At 57.8% G+C, this 20,566-nt stretch overlaps 1 protein-coding gene across 1 annotated transcript in view; it reads left to right on the top strand.

The window, feature by feature from the left end:
• The first annotated feature begins 697 nt into the window (after positions 1 to 697).
• DOT1L (DOT1 like histone lysine methyltransferase) overlaps positions 698 to 20,566 on the top strand; it is a 65,540-nt gene continuing 45,671 nt past the window's right edge. Inside the window, exons 1-2 of the mRNA XM_040629775.1 lie at positions 698 to 823; positions 17,284 to 17,327. Of these exons, the coding sequence (XP_040485709.1) occupies positions 743 to 823; positions 17,284 to 17,327 (125 nt within the window). The 5' untranslated portion in view covers positions 698 to 742. The remainder of the gene's footprint in view (positions 824 to 17,283; positions 17,328 to 20,566) is intronic.

The following is a 20,566-nucleotide window of genomic DNA, read 5'->3' as shown; positions in this document are numbered from 1 at the left end:
TTCCCCGGCACTGGCCCGATCCTCCCTGCGGGCAGGGTAGTTCCCCTTGGTCACTCTTGGATGCCCAGGGCCTGGCGCCGAGCCGACGCTCAGCAAGCTGCGTTGGCGCGGAGCGAGCCGCGACTCCATGCGGGAGCGCAGGCCTCCCGGACGCCGACCGTCCTGTTTCACGAGGAATTACGGCTTCACTGGGTGTGGGGAGGGTGGGCCCCCACTCCTCCGGGGGCGGGGCTCGAACCTGTCATCCCAGACCCGCGGGGTCTCCCCGGGTCCCCGCATCGGGCCGGCGGGGGAGGCCGAGGGCAGCCGAGGACGTGCGTGCGTGCGTGCGTGTGGGCGAGTCCACGGGGCGGGGCGGCGGGGGGGCCGCGCGCGGCGCGGCGGGCGGGGCAGCGGGCGCGCGCCGCCTCCTCGTGCCGGGCTCCCCCCGCGCGCGCGCGGCGAATGGTTCGGTCCGGCCCCCGGCTCATTGTGCTAGCCTCACGCCGGCCCAAGATGGCGGCGGCGCTGGAGGCCCCGGGCCTGTGACCACAAAGAGGAGCCGGGGGCCGGACGGGAGCGCGGCGGCGGCGGCGGCGGCGGCGGCGGCGGCGGCCGAGGCCCAGGCCAGGCCCCCCCTCTCCCCTCAGCCTCCCGCCCTCCCGCCCGCCCTCCTCCGCCCGCCGCCCCGCCCCCCGCCGGCGGCGCCGCGCCCCTCCCCCAACCGCCCGACTAGCATGGTGCGGCGGCCGCGCGCGCCGACATGGGGGAGAAGCTGGAGCTGAGGCTCAAGTCGCCCGTGGGGGCCGAGCCCGCCGTCTACCCGTGGCCGCTGCCGGTCTACGTGAGTGCCGCCCCCGCGCCCCACAGTCCCCCTGCCCCCCGGCCCGGGCCCCGCGGTGCGCCGCGCCCGCCCGCGGACGGGGCCGCCGGGGTCCCGAGGAGCCCCCCTCCGGGGGCGCCCTGCCGCTCGGCGGCGCTGCCCGCGGCCGTTTGCGGGGCGGCGGGGCGCGGGGCTGCCGTTGCCGGGTCCGGGCCCGGGGGGTCTCTCGGGCTGGTGTGTGTTGACATTCGGGGTTGCCCTGCGTGGGGTCGTTGGGGTCTGGCGCTGTCAGTGTGCTCGGCTCTTTGGTCCCCGCGCTGTGTTCCGTCCCCGTGACGGGGAGGGGGTGGGCGGGCTGGCCGGACCCGGGGTCCGGGGCCGTTCTGTCCCCCGCTCCCGAGTGACCCTCGGAGAATGACAGGCCGAGCGGAAATTTACCGGGGCGGCCCCGGGGCGGCTGCGGAGCCGCTGGGGTGGGGCGGCGCGGCGCGGGTGTCCGCGTCCCCGGGGCCGCTCGGACCGGACAGGGTGCCGTTGGGAGTGGGAGCGCGGCGGGCGCCTTGGGCGGGCGTCTTCGGGGCGCCCTTCGGCACGGACGCCCGGCGGGGGGACAGGGGCCTCCGGGGCACCCGGCGGGGAAGCCCGCGCGCCCCGCCCCTCACGCGCGCTCCGTGTGTGTCAGTTTTTGGAAACGTCGCGGCCGGGGGCGGGGTCGGGGCGCGGCGACCGCCCGGGAGCTGGTGTTGGCTGCCCGCCCCGGCTCCTCCGCGGTCGGAGGGTTTCGCGGTTTCCAGCCCGCCGCGCGCACCGGAGCTTTCTATTTTTGTTCATCCTGCGGCCGGAGGCGAGGTCGAGCAGGCGCTGGCTTTTCCGGCTGGCAGCGCCGGTGTGTGTGTGTGTGTGTCTGTCCGGCCGCCTGAGCAGTGGGCAGGGCGGGGAGACCGACGTCCAAGGTGACGAAAGTGGGGAGAACCTTCAAAACTCCAACCGTTCCACCGGCCTCCGCCTCCCTCCGCCCTTGTGACAGCGCTCCGCATGCACCAGTTGGCTGGCCAGCGCATTCTTTAAAATTGAGTGATTTTTTTTAATCCTTAGCTAGCACGCAGGACGATCACTGTTTTTAGCACGGTGCAGCTCCGGAGTTTTGACAGGTCCGTCCTAATGAGGCCGCAGACGGATCCGGTCAGCCCTCCCAGTGCCCTTCCACCAGCTCAGCTCTTTCCTCTCTCCCCCTACAGTCTTGCCTTTTCCAGAAAGTCAGATAACTGGAATCCACAGCAGGCAGCTTTCTGGCCCAACAGGGCATTTCTGAGACTTCTCCATGTTGCTGTGGGTATCAGAAGTCCCTCCTTTTTACTGCGGTGTCCTATTCCATCTTTTCATTTCCCTGTTTCACTGGCCACTGGTGGCCTTGTGGGATGTTTCCAGTTTGGGGGGGGGGGGTTAGGAATAAAGCTGCTATGAGCGTGTGGGGGCAGGTTTCTACGTGAACTTGATTTCTCACCTTGGGAAGCATTCGGGGGAGTACGGTGAGGCCTGTGCCGCTGTGTGTGTCTTGTGCATCTCCCAGATTGGCACTGTTGGGTATTGGAAGAGTGAGGAAATGCACTGTGACCCACTGTCCAGGCCCTGGATACGAAGGTGAAAGTTCATTCAGAGACAGCCACAGTGTCCCCATCACCACCATCTTTTATTTGGAGCAGAGCAAGGCCCACAGCGATTTGTACCTGGTATAAACAAGGCCTTCTGTGTTGCGCCTGGCGGGACCCGCTTTCTAGTGGTCGCTGGCTCTGAACTGCGGAGTGTCTTTCCCTCACTGGCCGGGACCTTGCTTGGCAGGGGGACGGGCTTGTGCTGCCCGCCTGGCCAGGCACTCTGCCTGACGTTGGCAGGCCGTTTCCTGGTGTGGTTGTCCCACTGCCAGGCCAGTGGGCAGGCGGGCCCCGTGAAATCCTCAGCTAGCTACAGTGGCAAGCGACACTCTTGCTACAGCTTTGTAGTGATGTCTATTGACTTTCCGCATCCCTACTCACGAAGTTTGCTTTCTCGTGGGAAGCGAGGGGCAGTACTTTCAGAAGGGTTCATATTTTGTGATGATTCAGTGATGACTACATTAAGAAAACGGATGACTTCATAAGTTAACTTTTCAGAAGGTCAGATTATCATTGGACTGCGTGTGCAGGATGACTAGGCCTGTTTCTTCTTGGGCCCATTCATTTTCCCAGCACTTACTGGATGCTTCCAGTGTTCCTGGGGAGGCAGAAGACAGCAGACAGTATTGTCATCCTCAGGAGACTTGTAAACGTAGGGAGGTAGGAGATCTATAAACACAAAAGTTCAGCAGTTATGGTGCCACTTACGTAGCTGTCGGCTAAGGTGGTCCTGGAAGGAGGGGCTGTTGGGTTTGCCCTGGGGGAGGTGTGGGTGGCTTCTTGGAGGTGGAGGCATCTGTAGGAGGAAGTGCCAACACCACAACCACCCACACTGGGAAATGTCCAGGGTCAGAAACAGGCTTTTTTGGGAAATTGACAAATAGGAGGGAAGGTTGGTGGGGGGAGGGGTGGCTGAGTTTTGTTGCTTCCACGACTTAGGGTTCTTGGATACCCACCTATAGTTCAAGGTGGCCCTTGTCTTAGTGGGAAAACCAGGTCCCAGCTGGAAGGGAGGTAGTGGTATTTTTGGCTGCCTGGCGGCAGGGCAAGAACCTGCGAGGGCGTGGAGTGGTCCATCCCCTCCATGACTTATTAAGCCTGTGGGCGGGGGGAACAGCCCCAGCGTGACTGTCCCCGCCTTCAGCTTCCTCCCGGGGAGCCCACGATCCTCTGATGAATGCCCTCTGAGCAGTCATGCCCTTTATGCAGGGGGATGAGTGGGTGGGTAGAGTGAGCCATCCCTCCCTGTGACTCAGAAAATATTTTCTGATGCTTGTGTGAGCCTTCTGCCTAATCCTCACTCAGGTGGAAGGCAGATTAACCCTTAGCCAACCTTGTGTGGGTGGAGTAGCTACTTTAAAGGGGAGAGGGATAATCAGAAAAGCCTGTATGTCATATGCGGCTGTTAGTTTTCATAGTCTTGTCCCTAGGATCCGAATGCCAGCGGGTACTCTGTTCCGGACGGGTAGGAGACGGAGGGAGTGGGAACTTGGAATATTCACTAGGGAGGTAGTGGCAGAGCTGCAGGGGATCTCCCTGCCCAGTGTCCCTCTGGGAGCTCTGCCCTTTCTTTTCTTAAACTATTAATTTCGAGGTAATCGTAGATTCACTCAAAGCCGTAAGAAATAACAGGGGCGCCTAGATGGCTCAGTCGGTTAAGGGTCTAACTTTTGGTTTCGGCTCAGGTCATGATCTCACGGTCGTGAGATTGAGCCCCCACTTGGGCTCTGTGCTCAGAGCTTCTCTCCCTCTCCCTCTGCCCTGTGCTGTCTCTCTCAAATAAATAAATCTAAGAAAGAGAGAGAGGGGGAAAGAGAAAGAAAGAAAAGGAAAGGAAAGAAAAGAAAAGAAAGAAAAGAAAAGAAAAGAAAAGAAAAGAAAAATAACAAGGGCAGCCTATGTTCTCCTTATCCAGCTTCCCCCAGTGGTGGTATCTTAGGACCAGAGAGCAAGATGAGTATATTGTTGGCATCAGTATAATCAAGATACAGAGCGTTTTGGGGTCCTCTTTTGAGTATGGGGACCTGCGGGCTGCCAAGGTTCTGCCTCTGGAGCAGTTGGGTCCTGGGCCCCATGCTTCTCTTTTGGGAAACTTTATTCTGCCTGACTTCCCCTGTAAAGTGTGCCTGGGTCTCCCTAGCTGTGGGTATAATGTTCCTGTTTCCTTCCTCTTGCTCCGGGTTGTACTTCCAGAAGCCTCTCTCTTGCTTTCTCTGTCTGCTTGAGCTGTCCCCACAGTTCCCACCAGCGGGGGCTCCTGCTAGCCCAGGCCGTGGCATTGATTCTGCGGGTATTCGCCAAGGACCTGCCGCCTTTTGGGGAGTGCCGGGGTGTCACTGTGCCACTGTACAGCCCACATGTGGCTCTGGCATGCCCCTCAGTGCCTTGCCATTCCCTGCTCCATGCTCTCCAACTCCTTCCCTTCCTGACCACAGTCTCCCCCCCCCCCCCCCGCATCGTGCTTCTAGTTCCGAGCCTATGGGCCCTCTCTCGTGTGCAGCACCAGCCCCTCTCCCTGGCTGTTGTGTGGCACCTGGGGTGCTGCCAGTGGAGGTTAGGAGGTCAAGGGCTCTGAGCTTTACTGTGCACCCGCCCTAAGGCTCAGTTTCTCCTCTCTAGAGAGACTTTGGCTTGAGTTTCCCTCAGCTAGTTTTGAGGGGGTGTGGGCTAGTGTGCAGAAAGCCTTAGCTTCACTCCAGATGCGGCCGGGGTGAGTGATGGATATCCATCCACTCTGATAACACTTTTGTCATTTAGAAACCCAACACTTCTTTTTAGGAGTTGGGGGACAGAGCTTTCTGGGTTTTGTGGTAGGGCACAGGTGCTGGTGGGGGGAGTGTGGCCTGCGGGACCACAGGAGGCCCCGTGGGGCTCAGGTTTCTGCTCTGGACGGCTGTTTTGCTGTGATCTGTTTAAAGGGGTGAACAGGGTTGTTTCCCCTGGTCTGTGTGTGGCTCACTGCGGCTGGGTCTGCTCTCCCTCTGAGGGGCGGATGCTGGGCTGCATACCTGGTCTGGGGGTTGGGGTTGTCTGCCCCAGATGGGCTGGGTACAGGAGGCCAGGCACAGGGGCTGGGCGGGTAGGGGACACAGGAAGGGACTAGGAGGACAATCAACAGGAGTGCAGGGGCAGTGCTGGGGCTTATGAGTTTTGTTTATAAGTAACAGCTTTATTGTGATATAATTCACACACCACTCCATCTGTCCACCTAAAGTACAGTGTCACAGACCAGTCCATTCACAGGGTTGTACAACTGCCACCTTTAGTCCCAGAAAATTCCATCAACCCAGAAGGAAACTCACCCCATCAGCAGTCACCCCCCGTCCCCTCTCCAGCCTCTGGCCCCCACGAGCCCCCTTCTTGTCCGTGGAGGAGCCTGTTCTGGACGTGTCACACACGTGGACTCACACGCCGCGGGGCGTCCGTCCCCAGGCAGTGCGGGTGGGCGCCGCGCTCCTGCATGCGTCTGAGTGACGTTCCCCTACGTGGATGGACCAGGTGGCCAGTGGCTGCTGCTAGGATGGCGCAGCTCCAGACTCCTTCCTTGTGGGGGTTTCTTCTTCTGGACCCCTGGTCAGTGGAGTCCACTGAGCACAGCGTCCAGCGCTGTGTGGGACCGAGTCTGCGCCTGAGTGAGGTCTGACGGGCCCTGCTGCTCCGGCCTTCTGGCCGGCTTGTGCAGGAGGCTGGGCGTCCGTGCCGCCACACGTGCTGTGCGTGGCCCCTCAGACCATGCTTGGGGTCTCTTTATCACGCACTCCCGCTTTCCCTCTTCCCTCCCCCAGCTGTATTTACAGCCTCGGGGGATCCCCGTGGCCCGCCCTGCCTCCCGCAGCGCCTCCCTCGTGGGGCTCGCGTGTGGATTCTTGCGTGGAGCGCTGCTTCGTGGTCACTTGCCGGCGGCCATAGCGCAGGCCTGGCGTGCTGCTGGGATGGCGCTGGGCCGGACTCCCTTGCCCCGGAGAGCTGGGGGCTGCAGGGCTCAGGGGCCGGGTGCTTTTAGATGTGGCCCTGTCCTCTGAGCAGCCCTGTGTGTCAGAGTTGGCACTGGGCAGCGTGGCCCCGTGGAGAGGGGTGCGGTGGAGGTGGGGGCAGGCGCCAAGCCCTCCTTCCTGGTGAGTCATTGCTGGCTGTCGTCATAGAGCAGAAACATTCCCTGAGAGCCGGCATGCGTCACAGGTGAGTGGTTGGCTCGGCTCCCTCCTCCCCCGAGACAAGTTATCTCGTTCTGGCCCCTCTGCAGTGTGACATTATTTCGGGGACCATGTTAGTCCTTAAAACTAGTGAAGCTCAAAAGCAGTGACTGGGTGAACTTGACTCTTCTGCAGCTCGGGGGAGTGCATTTGGTGCTCTCATGGGCACCGTGCTTCATCGTGGGGTAGTGTCTTATTCCCCGTCACGCAGCCGAAGCAGGTGGCCCCAGTGTGACCACAGTCACTGTAACTGGCCCCTTCTCTCCCCGTGCCGCCTCCTACCGCGGACAGCAGGCCCAGAGCCCCCTGGGGCACCCATTGCTGCGTAGACACCAGGGCTGTGAGCTGGGAGATTGTGTCCCCTGTGCACATCTGTCACTGTGTGGGTGTGTGGTGTCCGAAGACCCAGCCGGTCGAGAACGGAGGTCTGGGAGAAGGACCAGCACAAACAGGAGGGCTTTCCAGCGCAGGTGTGTCCCCGCAGGGTCCGGTGCACGGGTGAGGGAGCCATGCACAGAGAGGACAAGTCCCGAGTCCTGTTCTTGCAGACTGCAGGCCTTCCTGCATGAGGGCTCCATGCTTGGTTTAATGCCGTTGGATGGCTAACCACGTGTGAACAGGAGCGCCCTCGCCCGCACGAGCTGCCATCTTTGCCCGGCCCGAGGCAGCCTGCCCCCGGTCCCTGGCCTCTCGCCCTGCCTGCTCTGCACTCTGTCCTGAGGGCTAAGTGTGAACCACAGACCTGACCCCTTGTTCACCTCCCAGAGCACCTTCAGTAGCTGTTCTCTGCCTCGGCGGAGCCCCCAGACTCTCCCTGCCTGCTCTGGGCACTGCACAGTGACCTTCCTTCCCCTCCAGGCAGACCTCCGGGGTGCGTTAATACCCTCCCACCCCAGACTTCTTATCATTGTTTTTTGCTCTTTCTCGTTTGTACACATGGCCTGTCTTTTTGGGTTCTTGCTTATTTGAACTGGAAAAGATGCTGTCACTATAAATGGTTGAATTGGTAGTTTGCTCCCCCTGCTCAGCTTAACCATGAACTTAGACCAAAGTGGCGCACTCTGTTTTAAAGTGATCGGGAATGAGTGTTTATTTTGTCACAGGGCCATGTCGTAATATCTGTGAAAGCGCAGCTTCCGGATGGAACTTAAGGTGATTATTAAGATAGCAAATTGACCACGTTGTTTTGAGATGTTTAAACAGATTCAGGCTGTGATCTATTACATTTCTAATTGTGGGTATTATGTTGCAGATTTCCTTATTTCTGAGTTGAGGAATATAAAATTTTAGTAGGGGAAAGATACTGTAAAATTCATGGAATTATTAAGATATTCAGAAGACTTCAGGTATGCTCTGTTTTTTCTTTTTCTTGTTTTTGCTTTTTTTATTTTTTACTTTTTAAAGTGAGCTGTATTGGTTCTATGTGGGGCTTGAACTCACGGCCCTGAGATCAAGGGTTGTCTGCTTCCCTGACTCAGTCGTCCGGGTGCCCGAGTGTGTTATGTGTATGTTTATAGTGTTCCTGCCGGATGAGGAGGCAGCAGGCGGCATTTCCATCAGCTGGAAAGGAGGGCCTTCTCGGGGCGGGGGCGGGCTGAGGGACGTGCGTGTGCCCGGAGCACCTGTGAACCCTGACGGCACCTTTCTGGTTTGTCTGCATTTGAAGAACTTTCTGTGTCTGATCTTCCTGTGCAACGTTTTTGCACTTGGAAAGGATTTTTTTCATTTTTATTTTTATTCTTTTTTTTTAAGGTTTTATTTATTTATCAGAGAGAGAAAGATAGCAACAGAGAGCACAAGTGGGGAGGAGAGGGAGAAGCAGACTCCCCATCGAGCAGGGAGCCCGACGGGGGACTCCATCCCAGGACCCTGAGGTCATGACCTGAGCTTCACCTCACCGACTGAGCCCCCCAGGCGTCGCTGGAGAGGATTTTAGACAGAAGAGCGTGCTGCACAAATAGAACAGAGTTCCTATACCCCTCACTCAGCTGCCCGTGGCACCAGGATCTAAGCCGGGGCTCAGCACTGAGGAGACTCAGGACTCCACCTCCCATGTCCCTGTTTGCTCAGGTCCAGCCCAGGGTCCCCTTAGTGTTTAGTGGTTGTGTGTCCTCAGCTCTAACCTGTGGTGGTCCCTGACATTTCAGGAAAGCCCAGCACCTGTCATGACCTGCCCACCATGCAGGGGTCCTAATGCGGGGTTGGAAGCTGTCGTGCGTTCTTGGCAGGAGTCCCACAGGTGGACGCTGTGACGCCTCGGCCATCACCTCTGAGGCCGCTGGGTCTGTGCGTCTTCTGCGGATGGTGCTGACCCTGAGCCCTGGTCGAGGCGGCAGCGCCGGGTCCCTCCCCCGTCCAGGGTCAGGTTGCTGCTACTTTTCCCCCTCCCCCGGGGAGGGGTGCGTCGAGGCTGTCCGGGACCCTGGGCGGCCTTGACTGCAGCAGTCACCGCAGCCCCTGCGTCGTGGGGCTTTCTCCTTTCCTTCACCACACTCTCATATTGACCGCAGTTCCTCTCTGGAACACCTGTGGCTGCCCCCCACTCCCTCACTCACACGTGTCCAGCCCCCACGTGCACTGCGTTCTGCAGGTGATGGTCCAGTCGGTGAGGGCCTCATCGCTCACATTCTGGAGTTGGCCCCCGGGAGCGCCTCTAGGCTTCCTCCTGGGCCCCGGGCCTGCCTGCGCCCCTTCGGGACCACATCTTTGCTGCCTGGTGTGCAGGATGTCCAGGCTCATCTTGTGTGTCCTCGGGCCCAGCCTGGAATCAGCCATTCCTCCAGGGAGCCTGGTTCCTTTTCAGAGTCCTGTGGAGGAGAGAACCAGTGCTGAGACATGGTCGTACAAACCTGGATTTCAGACCGTGAAGGAGCCGTGGCCTGGCCAGCCCTCGCCGCTGCTCCGAGGGCCCGTCTCTCCACGTGGGTTCTTAGGAGGAGGGAGGCCTCTGGGCTGTGCGCACTTTCCCGCCGGGTGTGGGCAGCCGCCTCGGAGAGTGCCGGCACCTCGGTTCAGAGCCTGGCTGCCTCGTCCGCTCCAGGGTTCCTGGGCCAGCCGCAGAAGTGCATTTTGTCAGGAACTACTGTGTGCGGCCATTTTCGGCACCGTGTGCTGCTGCCGGCTGAAATTCCACCTTCCCGGCTGCCACTTTGGGTTGGACTTCTGCTTTTCCACCTGTGTCCTCCTTCCTGCCTTCGGCCGAGAGGCGTGCTCCTTCTTGGCCAGCTCCTCGTCACCTGCCTTCCTCCTGGGTCACCCTGTGAGCACTGGCTGTATAGTTTGTGCCCTGTGGGTCGTTGTCTCAGTTTGCATGGACTGCAGTAAAATGGGATACCACGGGAGTGGCTTGAACCGCAGACACTGATTTCTCAGGACCCCGGAGGCTGGCAGTCGGAGACCATGGTGCCTGCAGGGTCGGTGCCTGGGGAGGGCCCACTTACTGGCTGCAGCCCCGCCCCCTCGCGGTGTCCTCACGTGACGTGGAGAGCGTGCTCTGGTCCCTTCATCCCCTTACAGGGGCACTAATCCCACAGGGGATTCCCACCTTCTTGTCCTCACCTAACCCTAATCACCTCCCAAAGGCCGTGTCTCCTAGTACCACACCACAGGGGGTCAGGGCTCTAGCGTGTGGATCTGGGGGACCCAGACATTCTGTTCTTCACAGTCTTCCTGTGTCTTACCATCCAGCCCCTCCAGCAGCCCCGAGATGCTTCCATGTAGGTGTCTTTGTTCAGCTGCTTCTTTGGAGTCTGTTGGCTGGAGACCCAGACCACTTGGCTATGCCTGGCACCCCCGCCTGTGACGGCCCTGACTGGGCGCAGTGCTCCGTGTTTGCGTTCCTCTATGAGGCCCGTGTCCATCGCGCACACCTCGGCCGTGGCCTGTCCTCAGGTGTGGTTGGTGGGGCTCGCTTCCACCGCCTTCCCGGAGCCCACAGGGCAGGCGCCCCATCGCTGCCACTCTGCTCTGTCCTTGCTGGGGGAGTGCAGACCTCTGGGGCAGGCTGTGGACGCAGCTGGCGTCACGCTCTGCAGCCACGTGTGAGCTTGCTCATTTTCCCATGAAAGCCTTTCTTTCCCTTCGTGATGCTGAGGTCCTAGGGGTGCCACATCGTGCCGGTCTGCCGTCCTCACCACTGCTCCCTGCCCCCGGTCCCAGGTGCACCGGCACACAGGCGGATAGATGGGGCTGAGCACCCCAGCCAGGCCCCCAGGCCCTGTGCTCTCCACCCCACTGGGCTCTGTGGCTGCGGCCCTCTGGTCTTCCTCCCGGGCTGAGTTCTGGACGCCCATTGATTGTGCACTGTGTCCTTCACTCCAACCAGATCTCTGCAGTCAAAGCCCTGCCACTGAGACGGACAGACAACAGCAGGCTTCCTGCCATGTCCCATCACCCCACCTTCATTCTCTGTCCTTCTCCACTCCTTAGAGCTCTGTTCGCACATCACCTTCCTGTCCATGGCAATTCCCACGTCACGGTTTCCTCAGGGCGGTGGCTCTCCGAGTGGGGTCCCAGGGCTAGCAGCCTTCGCCTCACCTGGGAACTTGTTACAGATGCAGATTCCCAGACCCCGATCTGAATCTGAAACTTTGTAGGTGGGCCCCATTTGTGCTCAGGAGCCTTCCAGGGGATTCTGATGGCTTGGCGCAGTGTGAGACCCCTGCCTCAGAGGACCTCTTGGGTTCTGCGATCGGCTGTGATTCCTGATGGTAGTAGAGGGCACTCCCTGGGTGTCATTCTTGTTGCAAATGGGAGTCAGGAGAATGGAGCTGGCAGACGGGTTCCCCGTGCACGCGCCCCTCCGTTCACCTCTTGGTCTCCCCTTGCCTTGGCAGCCCGTCTCTCACTGTGCACCCCCAGCACCAACACCCCTGCAGTTGTGCAGACGTTTAGAGTGCGGGAGGTCTGAATGCTCGGGAGCCTGGGCTCGTGCCCTTGCGGAGGGCATCTCAAAGACCCTCCTGTCTACACTTCTTGTGCTGAGAGGGGGGACTGCAAACCTGCAGGGGACAGGCTGGTGGCAGAGCCAGACCTTAAGTTCTTGTCCTGGGTGCTTATTCTTAGGTTTGTCCTCAGGGTGCAAGAGGGGGCCGGGCCTGGGCAAGGGAGGCAGCGGGGGCTCTCCACATGCTCTGTCCCTCTGTGCGTGTGCCCTGCACGCACCGTCTGTGCTGGGAGTGCTGAGGACACGCTGCCGCCGGAGATGAGGAGGCGAGTGGTAGTTGCAGGGATAGAGTTTCGTGTCCTCTCTGGGTGTGACGACTGCCCCCATGTGGTGTGCAGTGTAAGGGCAGGAACAAGTTGTGCTTGTCACGGGCGTTTTCACGTGCTCCCCGAGGTGGAGGGCCTAGCACAGCCTGGTGCCCAGTGCCCGCTCTCCCAGTTAGCTGCATTCGCTAAACAGGGTTTATGTGGAAGAGCCTCTCAGCTGCTCCGTGTGGATGCTCTGAGAGAGTGGGTCAGTCCCCGACTCTGCAGACAGCGTTCCTCCTGTGGCCAGCGCCAGGCTGGGGACATGGGCTATGTGTGTGTGGAGGGGTCCCTGTGAGGACAGCAGGGTTGGGGCATAAGCCCCGGGTTCCAGGGCTCCTGTGATGGAGCAGGAGACAAGGGGGTGTCCCTGGGTCACAAGACAAGGGCTGCTCATGAATCCAGGCTTCCTAGGGGCTGTTCTCAGTCTAACCTTCCGGGTGGCTTCTGGCGTCTTTCTCCTGAAGGCCTGTGGAGCAGTAAGGAGAGGCCGCATCCACGAAGTCGGAGTTCCTGAATCATTTATGGTGATCGGCACATCTTAAATTACACATCTCAGGGCCACTGGTGGCAGCTGGCCAGTCTGAAAGGATCATTCTGAGACCTTTGGAGTCCCAGTTGTAAACTTTTTTTCTTCCTTTTTTCTGCTTTTAAAGCACTGGAAACTGGATTTCATCTTCTCACAAGATGAGATCAAATTCCAGGCACTGCTGCCTTTCCAGGTCTGTGGATCTGGCGTGAGACGAGTCAGCCTGGCCGCCGTGCGGGTTTCTGTGAGGACGGGGGGGGGGTTGTGAGCCCCGCATCTGCACGTGCCTGCCGCACAGCAGCTGCTCAGGGCTGCCCAGGGCCGCTGTCCGGGTGTGCTTGCCTCCGCCCCGCGCTCGGGAGGGGCTTCACAGGGCTGTGCAGCTCGTCTTGTAACTGCGGTGCTGACTTGAGTCAGACCCTTGTGGTCAGGGGCGTTTCTAGAGTCGCCATCAAGTCCTGTTACCGTAGCACTTTTTCTCAGGGGCAGTGCTCCCTGACTGGCTTATCAGCCTTAACACAAAATCTGTATCAGTTAGCTGTGGCTGCGTAACAAATCCCCCTCCCCCCGCAATTTAGCAGCTGAAAGCAACACACATTTATTTTCTCATGGTTTCTGTGGTCGGGCATCCAGGAGCAGACGTAGCCGGGTGGTCCTGGCTCGGGGTCTCTCATGAGGTTGTGGTCAGCGCATCGGCCAGCCGGGGCTGCCTCGTCTGAAGGCTGCACCGGGGCGGGAGGAGCCGTTCATGCGCCCTCACGGGGCTGCGGGTGGGAGGGAGGCCTCAGCTCCTCACTGCACAAGCCTCTCCGTGGGGCTGCTCATTACCCGGCCGCTGGCTTCCCTAGAGCGAGTGATCTGAGAGAGAGAGAGAGAGAGAGAGAGGGAGAGGGAGAGATCTGGTAGAAAGGTCCAGACTAACTTCCTTCATCACCTCTGTAGCTACTCGTCCTTGTGCCGTGTGAGTGTGATGGTCCTTCTGTAGACGCTGTGACACAGCGTGGTGTCTTCTCTGCTTCTCAGGGTCGGTCAGTACAGGAGTCAGGTGAGCTCCCGCCGATACTGTGAACCTGGGTTTCATTAAATGTTGTGCAACAGCAACAGAGGCTCGTTGTGTGAGTGTCTTATAAACTCAGTATTTCCTATCGCTGTGGGGGTGCTTTTAATGATAGGCGGCATTACTTCTGCGGATGTTTTTGTTGTTAACAGCTTTTTTGAAGTGTAATTCGCATACCAAATAACTCACCCATTTGGAGTGTGCATTATTCACTGAGTTGTGCAATCATCACTACTATCAATTCCAGAACCTTCCATTACCCCAAAGAAACTCTGTCTCCATCAGCAGTCACTCCCCACCCCCTCCCCAGCCCCCGCGAGCCCCCTTCCTGTCCGTGGACGAGCCTGTTCTGGACGTGTCACACACGTGGACTCACACGCCGTGGGGCCTTCTGTGTCTGGTTCCCTCCCTGAGCATCGTGCGCTCGGGGTCCGTCCCTGGGGCGGCGCGTGTGGGCTGAGTGATATTCCCGTGTGTGGGAGACAGGTTGTGTTTATCTGTTCATCTGTCAGTGGACACTTGGGGTGTTTCCACTTTTTGGCCATTAGGAATGCTGCCGCTGTGAATGTGTGTGCACAGATTTTCGTGTGGATGTGTGATGTTTCTTTTGGGTGTATACTTAGGGGTGGAATTTGCTGGACCATGTGGAAATTTCACTTAAACATTTGAGGAACTGCCAGACTGCTTTCCAACGTGGCTGGACCATTTTACATGCCCACCGGCCATGTGTGAAGGCTCTTATTTCCCCACCCCAACACTCAGTGTCCATCGTGTGGACTCTAGCCGTCCTTGTGGTTTTGATTTGTGTCCTTTCATGGCTCAGGTGGTGGAGTGTCTTTTCATTCCCTTATTGGTCTTATTGGCTGGCCATTGGAGTATTTTCTCTGTAGCAGTGACCATGTCAATTCATGATTTAGCGGCCTCGTTTGTCTTTTTATTTTGAGTTGTTCGAGTTCTGTATATACACAGGCACGCATTGGGGGTCCTCTGGGTTTAGTTCCAGACCACTATAGTAAAATGTCTCAGTAAAATGACTCATGTGAATTACTTGGTTTCCCAGTCATGTAAAAGTTGTATTTATGTTGTACCCTAGTCTGTTAAGTGTGCAATAGCGTGATGTCTAAAAAAAAAAAGTGTACATTCCTTAAAGAAAAAACACTTTGCTAGAAATGCTAACTGTCATCTGAGCTTTCAATGAGACAGAATCACTGATCACAGATTGCCATCGCAAATATAATAACAAAGTTTAAAATACCACGAGAATTACCAAAGTGGGACACAGACACCCAGGGAGCCAACGCCATGGGAAACACGGTGCAGAGAGAGACGCTCATCCCCGGGTGGCCGCAGCCCTCAGCTTGGACAAGCGCCCTTCTCTGCGCAGTGCAGCCCAGTAAGGTGTGCCTGTGACAGATACAGACGCTGTTCCTCAGCGATGACTTGCACAGTTTTTCTCTCATTCTGTGGTTCGTCTTTTCAGCTTTCTTGATGCTGTCCTTGGAAGCATCGTTGTCTCATTCTGATGAAGTGCAGCTTGCTTACGTGATTATTCTGGGAAAGGGCCCTCCCCTCCACCCTGCACACTTCTCACCGAAGCGGTGGGTGCTGCCGTGTCTCCTGGCCGTGCTCCGGGTGCCACCGCTGCCTCGTGAGAGGCACTTGGGGCAGGTTGGTGCTCAGCTTCTCCATCTGCACATTGGATGGCTGGCCATGCACACGGAGGGCTTGGCACCACCTGAGCCCAGTGGTTGTGTCACACACTCCCCTGCATGTGTCACGCACTCTCCCGAGCTCCGCGGGCGCCGCCCACTGCTGTCGCACCTTCCACCTCACTGGTGCCCGCATGGCAGGTGTGGACCTAGAGGCCAAGGGCTGAGCAGACAGGCCCACGCGATGATGGGCCTGGACACCTCCAGGCGAGCCACGTGGAGGGATGGCACCGCACGTGGGCACAGTGGTGTTTCGCCGTGTGGGCTCCTGGGCGAGCGGTCCAGCAGCAGGAATCATGGCTTCCTCCTTGTTCCCAACACTCTCGCGAAATAACGCGGGAATGCCCACAAGGAGTTTGTGGGGACTCTGAAGGTAGCAGTCTGGGTTCCTCTGGTGCTCAGGTAAGAGGAGCTCCGTGTTTGATGCACCAGGAGGTGTGAAGACGAGACTGAATGAGCAGAGAAGCTGGTTCCTTGTGGGTGTCACCCAGCTCCTCACTCCCGTCCACCCTCCCGGGGAATCAGAGCGCATGGGTGTGTTCCCGCTTACTTGGGGCCCAGAGGGTATTGCGCAGGCTGGCATGCCCGCCGACAAAGCCGGGGCTCCCGTGTCAGAGGCCAGGAGTGTCCACTGGCTCCATGTGCCTTCCCCAGAACGCAGGGGTCAGGTAGTGCTGGGCCTCAGGACAGCTGTGCCCATGGCCTGCGAGGAGGCTGTCCTTGCGCCAGTTCCCATTGTTCCTTTGAGACCTTTTGAAGTTGAGCTAAAACTGTCTTCACGTGCCCAGCAGAGCTGCCCCAGTTGTCTTCTGACATTTACCAGGAGGTCTTGGGGCTGCTGGTTCCCATTAGCGGTCCCCACCCCGAGTTTCTGAGTCGGCAGCGTGCTGACGTTGCTGGTCAGGTTCCCCTCGGTTGGGGCCGCTGGGCTGCCTGCCTTCCTTCCTTCTCGCCCCCACCTCCGCCACATCCGAGTAACAGGACTGCGAGGGATGCGTGTCATCTGGTCCCGCATGGGTTGGAGAGTATTATTAAGAACACTGGAAGGTTGGCTCTTCATTTGCCTTGAGAAAGTACAAAATGCCACACAATGTGTGATTCCATTCACGTGAAATGTGCAGAAACAGGCAAGCCCACAGAGACAGAAAGTGGATTCGTGTTTGCCAGGGGAGGGGGAGTGACAACTAATGGGGACGGGGTCTTTATGGGGTGATGAGAGTGTTCTGGAATTAGTGCATTGCTTGCACAGCTCTGGAAGTACTGAAAAGCCATGGAGTTGTGTGTGTGAAGCAGGCGAGCTCCGTTCTGTGAGAACTCCGTCCTCACGGCTGTCCCTGCGGTGACAAGGGCAGGGCGTGGGGCACAAGGGTACTTGGAATTGCTTGGACACCGGGTTTTTGCCCCAGGCGTCTGTTGTAACAGCGGGCGTGTATATACTCCCTCTCCGTGGCGCCGCAGGCTCAGTGCTCGCCGCAGTGGGACGGGGCAGAGAAGGGCCCCTCAACATGTCTGGTCCTGGTTTCTGCAAAGTCTGGGGTCAGTTGGCTGCCCAGACCCCAGTGAGAGGCCTGGAGTGAGCCCTCAGCCTCCTTTGTGAGGAAGGAGCAGCAGTGAGCTCCCATGCAGTACGCACTGTGGGGACCCGCCGTGATCAACTGTGGGGTTAGGGGGTGTCTGTGCTCTGGCAGGAGGATGGCCATGTGCGTTTTCCCCATGGCTGTGTTAGTGGTATTTCCCCCATTTTACAGATGGGGAAACAGAGGCCTGGAGAGGTTCAGTAAGTCAGAGCCAGGTCTGTGGCTTCCAGCCCGCAGGAGTGGCTGGCGGGGGCGGATGAGGAGTCAGCAGAGCGGTGGGTGAGGGGTGGAGAGAGGAGGGTCCGGGCAAAGACTCCATCCCAGGCCCCCGCCCACTGCCTCCTGGGAAGGGAGTGCTGCAGGAACAGGTCTTCCCCAAGGGTGGTGTGTCCAGCGTGGGCAGGGGTCCCAGAGCAGCACCTCACGCCCTGGGCCGGGGCTGGCTGCTAGGCCCTGCCGGGTCCCCGCACCCTGCATCACTGGAGGGTGTAAACCCTGTCCCTTTGTCTTTCAGGACAAACACCACGATGCTGCTCATGAAATCATCGAGACCATCCGGTGAGTGTGGCACCTGCCGGGGCGGGCGGGGCCTCACGGGGTGGGCCACCACGCAGGCCACCCCACCTGTGCTCTCTGGGCTTATGGTCTGCCCTTTGGCCCCGCTTTGCCCTGCGTGGCTCTCACGGTGAGCACCTCAAGAAGGCTTGAGAAGCAGTGACAGCTCGGTCGGAGGAGTCCAGCTTGTCCACCGTGGCCCCGATCAGGTCTTGGTGCTTCTCTGAGCCTTGGATCTTCCTGTGGAAAGGGAGGGAAATCCCGAGCTGGCAGGATTCCGGGGGCTCCCCCACCTCCCCTCACCACCTTGCTTCTTTCTCCTCCCCCTTGGATCTGGTGCTGATTCAGCCTTCCCACGGATGGCTCCTTCTCTCAGGACCCTGGACAGCCTTTTGCCAGCTTGTTCCCTGAGTGTGCGGAGAAGAGCGCTCCCCCGCCCCCCCACCCGGTGGGCGACCTTGACAAAACCCGCAGGAAGGCTGCCTACCCCTCTGTTTCTAACGGGCCTTCTCCCGTGCTGGCCTGGGGTCTGGAAGGACCTCCCGGTGCCGCGGGTGGCTGCTGGGCGCCATTCTGTCACTGCTTCTTGCTGTACAGTGTGTGGTCAGGGACCCCAACCCTGTTCTTCTCTGAGCGTCTGCAGTAAAGCTGGTCGTGTGTCTGTGTGGCTTTGGCCTCTGTCACTGTGTTTTTCCTCAAAATCCTTAACCGTGTAGCCACCACCTGGGCCCCCGCCGTGATGTCTGCAGGAACGTGCAGTGGCCAGAGGCAGGGCTGGGCTGGTGGTGCCTTGTGAAACAGCCAGGATGGGAGGGCCGGCAGTGATGGGAGTCCTTTCCCTGCTGCGTGGCTGGGCAACGAACCCCGGGCACTCCAGCTGCCCAAGCCTGTTTGGTTGGTTCTGGGAGCCAGGCAAGCCCGCCTTGCAAGACCGTTTTCGATTTTAAGTGAAATGACGTGTGCCGGTGTTGCAGGGAGGGCCTGAAAGCAATCACAGTGTTAACTAGTTGCCGTAGTTTGATTTGTGTCCTTTTTAGAGAAGGCTGCTGGTTAGGAAGTGGGAGTGTCGTGGTTCATAGGGAGGGCTCTGAGTCAGGTGGCCTGGCGTGTGCCCCAGCGGCCTCTGCGCCTGTTTCTCATCCGCGGAGTAGGGCGCTTGTCCCTGTGAGGCTGGGGGTCAGCATCCGCGCTGCAGCTGCTGAGACAGCCCTTTGTCCGCTGCGGCCTCGTCTTCTCCCGGGGCTGCCCATTTACAGGCCTGATCGTCATGTCCTGGGTCTCAACACGATGTCACCTTTTTCCTCTTTGTCCCTGCAGACAGGCTCTGTTCCCTGGCAAGACAGTCAGTTACCTCCTCTTGCTCTTTCTCTTGTTTTACTTCCTGTGACGGAGACTGTCCAGCAGATGCAGTGGTAGACAGAGGGTGTCCGGAGCCCGCATACCCGCCGCCCAGCCTCATGGTGCCCGGCTCGTCACCACTCAGGTGTCACCTTTATTCTTTGCCGTATTTGTATTTTTTAAAAATGCAATCGAGATACAATGGCCTTACGAGAAACCACACGCAGGTAAGGTGCACGCTCCAGCTGAGGCAGGTGTGTGTCCGCGTGTGTGCGGCAGCCTCAGTAGTAGATGTCTCCATCAGCTGCGCCAGTCCCCTCGTGTCCTCTGTGACCTGCTTGCCCTCCACCGCTGTCCCCAGGCAGCGCCAGCCCGCTTCCTGCCCTGCAGGTTACTTCTCCTGTTCTAGAACTTTACCTACATGGACTCGTTCGGGATGTCCTTTTTTTTCCTGACTTTCAGCCAGCACGTGATTTTGAGATTCTTCCTGTTGTATCAGTCAGTTTTCCTCTTCTTTACTGAGGCGTGTTCCGTTGTAGGATAGACTGTAGTTTGTTCATCCTACCATAGGATGGCCACGTTTGGGCTGTTTTCGACTTTGGAGATTATAGTTAAGGCTGTTACGAACATTCATGTGGGGTTTTTTTTGTAGACATGTCTTTTATTTCTTTTGGGTAAATACCCAGGAGTGGGACTGCTGGGTTTTATGGCAACTTACTTGAAGAGGAACTACCCAGGTGTTTTCCAAAGGGACCATCCTGTTTTGTACCCTGCAGACCGTGTGGGAACATTCCGTGGCTCCCCAACACACCAGCATGTGCTGTTGACATGGTGTGGTTTTGCTGGGCTAATCTGAGCTGTGTAGTGGTATCTCACTGTGATTTCGATTTGCTTTTCCTAATAACTAATGATGGTCATCATCTTTTGCTTGTTTTTGAGAATTGATTTTACTATTGAATTTTAAGTGTTCTATACGTATTCTCGTTACCAGTCTTGTATCAGATGCGTATCTTGCCAATCTTTTCTTTCAGTCTGTGGCTTACCTCTTCATATTCTTTTTTTTTTTAAGATTTTATTTATTTATCAGAGAGAGAGAGAGCAAGAGAGCACAAACGGGGAGCTGCAGGCAGAGGAAGAAGCAGGCTCCCCACTGAGCAGGGAGCCCGATGCGGGACTCGATCCTAGGACCCTGAGATTATGACCCAAGCCGAGGCAGACGCTTCATGGACTGAGCCCCCCGGGCGTACCTACCTCTTAATATTCTTTTTTTTTTTTTTTTTTTAAAGATTTTATTTATTTATTCGACAGAGATAGAGACAGCCAGGGAGAGAGGGAACACAAGCAGGGGGAGTAGGAGAGGAAGAAGCAGGCTCATAGCAGAGGAGCCTGATGTGGGGCTCGATCCCATAACGCCGGGATCACGCCCTGAGCCGAAGGCAGACGCCCAACCGCTGTGCCACCCAGGCGCCCCACCTCTTAATATTCTTAATAGTGTCTTTTGAAGAGCAGATAGCTTAAATTTTAATAAAAGTCCAGTTTGTCCACATTTTTCTTTTATAATTTCTGTTTTTCGCCTCCTAAGAAATATTTGCCTAATCTGAGGTCACAGGGGTTTTCTTCTATGCTTTCTAGAAGTTTTATGGTTTAGGTTTTGTTTTAAGTTGTTTCATCCATTTGAGTCAATTTTTACGTATGGCACGAAGGTGTGGGTTGAAGTTGATTGTTTCATGTGTGGATGTCCACTAGTTCCAGCACCATTTGTTAATGAGACTGTCCTTTCTGTATGGAATGTCCATGTCACCTTTGTCAAAAGTCAGTTGACAGTGTGGGAGTTGGCTTATTTCTAGGTTTGGTTCTGTTCCGCTGACTGCTGTCTGTATCCTTTCACCAAAGAGAACCTTGGT

Source organism: Ursus maritimus, unplaced genomic scaffold, assembly GCF_017311325.1.
Source record: "Ursus maritimus isolate PB19 unplaced genomic scaffold, ASM1731132v1 scaffold_14, whole genome shotgun sequence".
Lineage (NCBI taxonomy): Eukaryota > Metazoa > Chordata > Mammalia > Carnivora > Ursidae > Ursus > Ursus maritimus.
Note: the sequence above shows the minus strand (reverse complement) of the source record. Positions and strands in the feature narration are given on the sequence as shown.